Source organism: Orycteropus afer, unplaced genomic scaffold (assembly GCF_000298275.1).
Source record: "Orycteropus afer afer isolate SDZICR_OR568_19922 unplaced genomic scaffold, OryAfe1.0 scaffold00644, whole genome shotgun sequence".
NCBI classification, from domain to species: Eukaryota; Metazoa; Chordata; class Mammalia; order Tubulidentata; family Orycteropodidae; genus Orycteropus; species Orycteropus afer.
The window spans coordinates 310,434-321,005 of NW_006922231.1; the positions used below are offsets into that span (position 1 = coordinate 310,434).

Genomic DNA, 10,572 nt, shown 5'->3' on the forward strand with positions numbered 1-10,572 from the left:
CCAGAGCTCATATATATATATATATATATATATACACACACACATACATACACACACATGCAAGTAAATGCTACTTAACATCCATGGTAAATTATGTGAAATAGGATGTTATGTGATTTGCACATTGTGCAAACACCATATTAAACCTCATGGGAGCCTTGCATCCATTCATTCTCATCACTGCTGCTGCCACTGCTACTGCTGCTGGAGCCTGGAATAAGCTGGAGAACTGACAATGGCAGGGACTTGGGAGTGGAGTGACAGGAAGTGAATAGGGAGCAAGTAGAGCACACCTCACATTGCCCTCTCTTCCACTCCCTGAGCGGCAGGAGCAGCCTGGCCCTGAAGCCCTTGCCATTGCTGCTACCACTGCTGCAGCTGCTGCCACTGCTAACCTGCCTGCCAGACAAAGTCTGAGAGCCTGCACCCACAGCCATGTCCTCTGCCTCAACTGCCTATATCCCACCCATAGTCCACTGCTGTAAGAGTCTGGGATTGAGGTCTTTAAAAACATTAGGGGGGAAATTATAAACAAAAGGAGGGCTGCTTTCTCTTTTTTAAAATAAACAAACTTAGAGGAGGATCATAGATGTATATGCAGTCGGATGTTGTCCAAATAGATGTTAAATGATATATACCTGTGTGTGTGTGTGTGTGTGTGTGTGTGATGAGAGATTGGAAATTTTAAATGCTAATTTCAGCAATCCAATCACAGCTCAATTTTACTTTGTTGTTGTTGTTATGTGCCGTCAAGTACTTAATTAACTGAGAGAAGGAGGGTTAGAAAGAAAAAGAAAGTCCTGGAAAACCCACTAAACCTCTATTTGTTTAAAAAGAAAAACTCTCATTTACCTGGAGACAGATTGACCATGGTTAAAACGCATCAGGGTTCTGGGATATATCCATCCCCATTCCCATTTTCCAAAAGGACTCAGTAGAGAGGGTTTTGATTACTGGGCCGTGAAGAGGGTGAGGGAGGCTGCATAGTAAACATCTTGACACAGGCTCTGGTAATTAGTGAGATTAGGAGTCTTCTGCATCAGGGTTAACCCCTGTTAACCCACAAAGCAGTTAATCCATGATCAGAAAAAAAAGACATTAATAAAACACTTTCAAACCCTTGCTCTTCTACATACCAGCTCTAGCACTTAAGGCAAGTTATTTAACTTCTCTGTGTCAGTTCTTGCATCTATAAAATAGAAATAATACGATTTACCTCCCAAGGTTGTAGACAGACTAAATGAGAACATGTTGGTAAATGAGATAATACCTGGCACATAATGAAACCTCAGTAAGTATACTCTGGCTATTATTGCCACAGATTAGATTTTCATTTTTAATAAAGTTTTCAAGTTATTCAGCCTAAAGTATCAAATACTGCTTTTCACCTGGTTACAGAAGTGTGAGAACTGAGGAAAAAATTTATCTCAAAGCTGATAAAACAAAAACCTAAAATTAAAATTTGTGCTCCCTGTGCTAATGGTTGAGTTGATTCTACTGCAGAACTTTGATTTAGGATAAATAGCTAAGTCACAAACATCTGCCAAAAGAAGTGTTATAAGAATCAGAAAACCACATTAGCTGCTTTGAGTAAAAGGGATTTGATATAAAATGTGCACAAGTGCAGGAAATGCAACCAGGCTTATGTTAACTGGAATGTCAGCTGGCAGCTCCTCTCAGGGCCACAGCTCTATTGTACCTAAGTCTCTGTACACATCCATTAAACATTTTCCTCAACTGCGATACATTCAGACCATCTTTCACACATATTCATCATGGCTTTCCAAGTGATGACCTTAGGCTCTGAGTTCACAGTACCTCTTAGTTCAAGCAGTTGCTCCATATCCAGGAATCCACCTCTGGTTGGCCCAGCTTCAATCAGGTGCCCATCCCTGGTTTAATCAGTTAGGCCATGTGGGCAGGTTCGTGTTATTCTTAGGATTTTTTTCCAGTTGTGGATGGATAGTTTCTCTAAGAAGGGCATGGTCAGGAAAGAAATGATTGGTGTCTCCAGCATGTCTTTGTTGTTGTTGGTTGCCATCGAGTCTGTTCTAATTCACGACAATGCCCCGTGTGTGCAGAGTAGAACCGTTCATTGGGTTTTCAAGGCTGTGACCTTTCAGAAGCAGATTCCCAGGTCTGTCTTCTGAGGTTCCTCTGGTGGGTTTAAACCACCCACCTTTTAGCTAGTAGTCAAGTGTTTAACCATTTGCTCTACCAAGGGACTCTCAGTAGGCCCTTAGACATTACTTAGTCTAGTTCTCTCTTCCAAGGTCCTTTGCTAACCACATGAAGAAAGCATAGCCCCCAAAAGATTTTTACTTAGGCTAGGCATGTAACTAGGAGCTCTGGTAGCCTAGTGCCTGAGGCACTTGACTGCTAACCAGAAGGCTGGTGGTTCAAACCCACCAGCCACTTCTCAGAAGGAAGATTGGGCAATCTATTTCTGTAGTGATACCGCCTCAGAAACCCAAGGAAGGGTTGCGATGGGTTGGATCCGACGATGGCAGTGAGGTTTTTTTTTTTTTTTTTTTTTAAGTCATGTAACTGTCTTATGGCAGGGCTGGGAATAGAACCAGTCCCTGTTCTTGCCTTAAGCTGACCAGCCTTCCTGAGTGACTAGACATATAAAGATTAGTTTACCATACTTAGCACAACCACAAGTGCTTTTAAGATTGCCGTTTATTCTACAGCTGGGCTTAAAGAATATAGTATACCTTCACTTTCCAAATTGAAGCAATTTAAAATCCATTAACATAATTTTCAGGATTCTTTGATACCATCCTAAAACTTACGTTTTTCATTTTTTCACAAATAAAAGCCTCACTTCTAATGCAGGTCTGTTCTGTGTTACAGATTGCAACAGAGGCAATAGAAAATATTAGGACGGTTGTATCCTTGACCCAGGAAAGAAAATTTGAATCAATGTATGTTGAAAAATTGTATGGGCCTTACAGGTAATAAATATGATTGTTAATAAGAACCTACTGCTTTTCTAGGTTGTATTATTGTCCCCGAAAGTTAATAAAAGTGCTGGTGCTCTAAACAATGATACAACTATTAAGCTGTCATTTTTCCAACAATTGTGTCACTGAATATAAGTGGTTTTTTGTTGCAATTGGGCCACTTGATTGGATTTTTACATCTCTTGCAAATACAGTAAGATTGAGTCTCCAAGAACTAAAAGGTACAAAGGACTGCACAGGGATTTGTCACTGGTGCAAACAACATAAGTGACCTACCTGGTGATTCAGGACAAATGTTCTTCTAGAGAATTATTCAGGCCATTTTTTTTTTTCCTCTGGACTGTGTGGACTGAACCAAAGATGAGACATGTTATTTGGTTAAATAATTTTGGATATTCATTCGTTCTCTGGTTGAGAACCAGATCCAACCCACTTTGGAGATAAAGACTCCTAGTCTGTGTCACTGGTTTATCTCACAATTCAAGAAACTTGTTTGCATGGTGGCCTGTTTCTATAAATGAATATATTTTAACACTAACAAAATAAAACACAACTTAGATTAGAATGTGGTAGACTGGAACAATAGTTTTAAACACACAACTTTGAACAGGGATTATTATCAATTTACCCTAACTCTTCAGTTATGTATAATTTCTGTGATACTGAAGAAAATACAGCTACATTTATTCTGCCCATTTGATGTTTAACATATAAGTATATATGGACAATTACTTATGATGTTATGGTTTATTTTGAACTTCAAGACAATTAAGAATAGAAAGCTGAGGTGAATTATTAACTTGATTATAACTTAAAGATTCCATAGCATTGTAAATTGTTCATTTATGTTAAATATTATGACACCATACTCACAGCACATAAGTTAAAACCATCCAAATCAGTAATACTTTGCATTTTCTCTCTTGCCAAAAGCCCTCCTCATCTGCATATAAATAAATTATGATTCTTTAGGAAGATTTAAAGATCTAATGAAATGTAGCATGAGATCTAATTAGAAATGGTGCAAAACAAATTTAAATAAAACAAATATATAAGGAGGTGGTGAGATCCACCTCATGGAAAAATTTCTGATGTGTGCCTATATAAACCTCAGTGAGCCTATATTTTATGAATCTGAAATATGAATTTTTATATTAGAGACAATAGCAAGTTATAGGAGACTCTTAGCATTAACAAAATCATATATCAGGCAATTGCAACTTTAGTTCTAACTTTGACATCCTAGATATTTTTGATACAAGGACTATGTTCATGGCACAAGGGTTGAATATCTGAGTCATCAGATGCTAATTACTATGTAATGATAATAGCATCTATCATTTGAACCACTTCTGTGAGCTAGGCACTATTCTAGACACTTAAATTGTTTGCTTTAGATTCCAAGACAATTCTGCATTATATTGATTATCTTCATTGTACAATCAGACAGTGTTTCACTGCCATTCAAAAGGTTTTCAGTGGCCAGTATTTTCAGAAGTGTACTGCCACATCCTTCTTCATGGCACAACAAAGACTGTGAGAATGGTGCAGGATCAGGCAGTGTTTCATTCTGTTGTACATAGGGTCTCTATGAGTAGAAACTGACTTGACATCACATAACAACAACAGCAGCAACAACATTGTACAAATCAGGAAACTGATGCTTAGAGATGTGATAGCACTTATCCAAACTATGTATCTAGAGGCAGAGTTAAAACTCAGGTCTCCCAGACTTAGAAGCCATGCTCTTTCCAGTACTTTATTTTTCACATATAACATGCATAGCATACATATGAAACTAAAAGAAGAGAGAAGTTGCACAGTTTGCCAAACAAATGTACAACACGTGTTATTTGGGTAAAAATACAATACAGTGTTAAGAGAGGCTGAAAAGATGGTTATTTATATACTTGTTTGCTTTTCAGGAATTCTGTGCGGAAGGCACACATATATGGCTTTACTTTTAGTATTTCACAAGCATTTATGTATTTTTCCTATGCTGGGTGTTTTCGATTTGGTGCCTATCTCATTGTGAATGGGCATATGCTCTTCAGAGATGTTATTCTGTAAGTATCTTTAAAAGTATCAGGATTATTCTATAATAATGCTTCAAAGGGTCTATGTAAAGTTTGTAGTAGGAAAAGAAGATTCATTTGTCCTAAGCTAGTATCTTTGATCTAGAAGTTTGAGAATGTGGATTTTATTTTTAAGTTCTTCATTATGAATAGGTAGCAGAGGTGTTTTGTTTTTTGGGTTTTTGTTTTGTCCCCCCACCCGTTTCCCAGGAGAAACTCTGGCATCAGAAGTCAATAGCTTTGTGCAAATCCAATCCCAGGATCATTAGCCCTTTACAAAAGTTCTTATGCTTAATTCTTTAATGAGCTATAATTGAAAATAAACTTTTAGCTTTGGATAACTATGTTTTAGAGTACTGTCAATAAATAATTATAAGAGAAAAACTACTTCTAGTTAAGTCTTATTTTCCCTAATAAGAATTCTTTATAGGGATTATTATTATCATTTGTGAAGTATTTTAGAAGAAACAACAAACTGGAAGTCTTGGCCATAGACTCCTTGTCTAGTACTGATCGAGCCACTTAAGTACTCTGCTTCAGTTCCCAGTTACACCAGCTCTAGAAAGGGTGTACTACTAAACTGAGCTGAGATTATAAATCAGGTTCAGCTATAAACTACTTCCTGAAAGAGAAGAATTTTGGGAAGTTACATTAATGCTAGGAAATAAGAGATGCCAAGAGAAAACCCAAACGTAAAAAGAGAAAAGCTGTCAGGGGAGTCTTGCCTTTCCTATTTCTCTTGTTACTGGATTTTAATGGACAGTGGGGTGGGGAGGGCTGTGATTAAGGACATAATAAAATGTAGAAGGGGATGATTTGAGGGAATAAGAAGATAAACACTGGCAAACAATGATTTTGAGCTTTCACACATCTTGAAGCTAATTATATAAGCTAATTTTTAAATTTCTCTACTTCTGTTTAGGGTGTTTTCAGCAATTGTGTTTGGTGCAGTGGCTCTAGGACATGCTAGTTCATTTGCTCCAGACTATGCCAAAGCCAAGTTGTCTGCAGCCCACTTATTTATGCTGTTTGAAAGACAACCTTTGATTGACAGCTACAGTGAAGAGGGGCTGAGGCCTGTGAGTTCTCTGCCATGCCTGCTGAGTACCTAGTTATGTTTTTCCTAAAACTTTGCTGTCTGCTAGGTTGCAGCTAAAGAATAAATTAGTGGTGATTGCACAGATAGATATTTAGCTTACTTTGCAATTTTTATACGCTAACATTTGGTCAGTTTTCCTGTTATTTGTAATCTTCCACTAACAGCTACCATAGTACTTTGGATTTAGTAATTATCTAAATTGAATTAAAACTAATACCTGATAATTCATAGGCAGTTTCAAGGATTCTGAAGTTTAGCACATTGAAAGTAAAAACAAACAAACAAAAAAGGTAAATCCATAAATTTCCATGAAAATTGCCATGGAAGCAATATTACTGCATGGAGGTATATATATGTAATTCTATCATGTAAATGAAATTAGCAATTTGGCTTTAGCTATCACAGTTTGTAGGAGTTCTAGTGGCATAGTGACTAAGGCATTTGACTGCTACCAGAATGCTGGCAGTTCAAACTCACCAGCCACTCCTCAGAAGGAAGTTTGGGCAATCTACTTCCATAGAGATACCACCTCAGAAACCCAAGGAGGGGTCGCTGTGAGTCGAATTGACTCGACAGCAGTGAGAATCACAGTTTATAATGATTGAGTTATAATTACTACAAGGCCACTTTATGCTCAATGAGAATAATAATTTAATACTATCTACAAAGTTAACTTAAACTTGGATCTGAGTTTTCTTTGCATGAGACAAGCTATTGCTCATTTTAATGTGAGGAAATAGGGAGAGGGAAGAGATTGGAATTTCTACCATCTTTGCGGGACTTAGCCAGGTATTTCATGTTTTGAGAAAATTACTGTGCCCAGTGAGTGAGATCAAGAGAGTGAGACAAAGAGGCTGCCAGGACTTGAGACAAGGGCTATATACTGAGGCTTAGGTAAAACTGCTGCTGAATTCCTAGGCCTTTGAGCCAGAGAGAAAACAGCTACTGGCCTTTGGCCACTGGCTTGGCTCCAGCCTTGGAATCATTAATTAGGTAATGTTTGTCTTAAATGAACCAGAAATAGAGTTTTGATAATAATTCTCTGTCATTTAACTTTTTATCCAATCTAACATATATCTTCCATCTCCCATCTTCTTTTATATAACAAGTGCTGTCCGTATTTACTGGTGCCAGCACTGTACTGTATATGAATTTTATGTTTCTCTTCTACCATCTTTGATAAAGTTTCCTTGAAATAATATTTCTTATTCCAATAATATCAGACCAACTGTAATAGCAACATTTAAAATTTTTAAAGGATAAGTTTGAAGGAAATGTGACATTGAATGACGTCCTGTTCAACTATCCCACTCGGCCAAACGTTCCGGTGCTGCAGGGGCTGAGCCTGGAAGTAAAGAAGGGCCAGACCCTGGCTTTGGTGGGCAGCAGTGGCTGTGGGAAGAGCACAGTGGTCCAGCTTCTTGAGCGGTTCTATGATCCCACAGCTGGAACAGTGGTGAGCACACTTCCTTAGTAACCTGATTTAAGGTCATACTTTACAATATAGCTGTGATGGAAGAATCTAGACAAGTGAAAACCTCTAATCTTATACAATGCCCATATTTTATAAACTGCAAACTAGTATCCATAACCAGTCAAATATGTGAGGACAATAAGGTAGAATATCTGGCATTTAATCTAACTCAGAAAAGATAGGATATAAAGATTTCTACCCTGCCATGAATTTTGTAGACCAGCCTGACACTCCTAAGTGAATATTCATTTACGGGCTTATAAAGGTAAGCCACAAATGCCTGTCAGAATTCAAAGTAGACTTCAGGATTCCCACACGGACGCATGTTTATTCCTTCCCCCATCTTCTTTCATTTTGTTGTTTCTCTCTAACCCTGAACTCTCTAGGCTCTTGAATTTTGAGTTTGTTCCTCAGCCTCCAGCCCTTTTGTGTTAGGCTCTCATCATTGATTTTCTCCTATCCAGTTCTGGCTGTCTTCCAAAGTGAAGACCTGGCTGTTACTGATAATACCTGCATCTCCCAATATCTTGGCATGGCACCCACTGGCGCAGGACTAGGCCTAGGAGTCCACCCACATTTAGACAGTCACAAAATATGACTCATAGTGACCTCTCCTTGAGTTTCTGAGGAAGTATCATTATGGAAGCAGATTGCCCAATCTTCCTTCTGAGGAGTGGCTGGTAGGTTTGAACTGCCAGCCTTCTAGTTAGCAGTCAAATGCCTTAGGTACTATGCCACCAGAGCTCGTAAAGTTTTAAGGCTTGTTTAGTTCTTTCTTTCAAGAAAATCTTCTGCTTCTATTATTACAATTATTCTGCAGATACAAATACAGGCAAACCACCTCAACACTCTGCAGGTATGGTGTGCTAACACTCTGGTAGGAGATATACCTTTATCAAGAGAGATCAAAACTAGTCAGATTCTTAGTGTCTATTCCTTCCTTCACTTGTGACCCTTCTTGCCTTGAAGGAAACTATATTCATAGTTACTACATCTCCAGGGCTCTTCTAAAAGCACCATGCTTCCTGCTTGTAGCAAACAAAACAGAAAAAATAAAAACTATCAGTATTAAAACTCTCCTCCCCAGGACACTGCTTGGAACTTATTCACTTTCTAGTGAACTCTTGTCTTCCAGAAAAAAAAAAAAAAAAAAAAAAAACTGAGAAAGGTTTGGGCTGACAGTTCTCACGAAGAGGGGTAGGACAGGAATCAACAAACTTTTAGAAAGTGAGGGCCAAGCTTCTGATCAGCACTTTTTCTGTTGTGCCTGAAGGGGATGACATCCAGGGAATAGCAGATCTGGGTGGCACATCTTGGTGCAGATCTCTTAAAGGCAGAGGATGAAACAGAAGCCTGGAGGAGGGACGATAAGGACAAAAGGAGAACTGTAGATAGGTACACAGGCTGAAAGATCAGGTATGTCAAGGCAAAAGGGAATATACCCTTGGCCATATATACTATTATTCAAATTTATACACCAACCACCAAAGCCACAGATGAGGAATTGCAGTCTGAAATTGACCAAATATTCAATCAATATGCATTGATTATTACTGGTGATTGAAATGTGAAAGTTGAAAACAAAGAAGAATCACCAGTAGTTGGAAAACATGGCCTTGGTGATAGAAATGACAATGGAGATCACATGGTAGAATTTTGCAAGACCAATGACTTATTCATTGCAAATACCCTTTTTCAACAACAAAAATGGCAGCTATACACATGGACTTCATCAGATGGAGTACACAGGAATCAAACTGACTACTTCTGTGGAAAAAGGTGATGGAGAAGCTGAATATCTACAGCCAAAATAAGACCAGGAGCTGATTGTGGAACAGATCAACTGCTAATATATAAGTACAAGTTGAAGCTGAAGAAAATTAAAACAAGTCCACAGAAGCCAAAATATGACCTTGAATACATCTGTCCTGAATTTAGAGATCATTTAAAGAATAGATTCGATGCATTGAACACCAATCACCGAAAACCAGAAGAACTGTGGGATGCCATAAAGAGCATCATCCATGAAGAAAGCAAAAGCTCATTAAAAAGACAAAAAAGGAAGAAAAAACAAAATGGATGTCAGAAGAGACTCTGAAACTTGCCATTGAGTGAAGAATGTTGTTGTTAGGTGCCATCGAGTCATTTCCGACTCATAGTGACCCCATGCACAGCAGAATGAAACACCACCCAATCCCACGCCAGCTCCATGGTCCTTGCTATACTTGAGCCCATTGTTACAGCCACCGTGTCAGTCCATCTTGTTGAAAGCCTTCCCCTCTTTCATTGACCTTCCACCTTACCAAGCATGACATCCTTCTCCAGGGTATGGTCCCTTCTGACAACATAACCAAAGTAGGTGAGATGACGTCTGGTCATTCTTGCTTCTAAGGAGCATTTCAGGTGCACTTCCTCCAGGACAGCTCTGTTAGCTCTTTTAGCAGTCCATAGTACTTTCAGCATTCTTCACCAGCACCACAACTCAAAAGCATCAACTCTTCTTCAGCCTTCCTTATTCACTGTCCAGCTCTCACATCCATACAAGTCAATTGAAAGTATCATGGCTTGTGTCAGGTGCACCTTAGTTCTCAAGGAGACATCCTTGCTCCTCAGCACTGGAAAGAGGTCCTTTGTGGCCAACCTGCCCAGTGCTCCACGTCATCTAATATCCTGACTGCTGCTTCCATTGGCATTGATTGTAGAACCAAGCAACGTGAATTCTTTGACAACCTCAATCTTTTCTCCATTTAATGTGATGCTGCTTATTGGTCCAGTTGTAAAGATTTTTGTTTTCTTTATATTGAGATTCCATTCAAACGGAACAAGGGGACACAACATGGTTTAAAATCAGGAAGGGAGTGCATCAGGGTTGTATCCTTTCCCCATACTTATTCAATCTATATGCTGAGCAAATAATCCAAGAAGCTGGACTATATGAAGAAAAATGTGGCATCAGGA

General features: G+C 38.7%; 1 protein-coding gene across 1 annotated transcript in view; it reads left to right on the forward strand.

Annotated features, from left to right (window-relative positions):
• Positions 1-10,572, forward strand: part of ABCB4 (ATP binding cassette subfamily B member 4) — a 125,109-nt gene that overhangs the window by 85,876 nt on the left and 28,661 nt on the right. The window contains exons 21-24 of the mRNA XM_007956621.2: positions 2,857-2,957; positions 4,892-5,032; positions 5,964-6,120; positions 7,399-7,596. Coding sequence (XP_007954812.1) covers positions 2,857-2,957; positions 4,892-5,032; positions 5,964-6,120; positions 7,399-7,596 — 597 coding nt within the window. The remainder of the gene's footprint in view (positions 1-2,856; positions 2,958-4,891; positions 5,033-5,963; positions 6,121-7,398; positions 7,597-10,572) is intronic.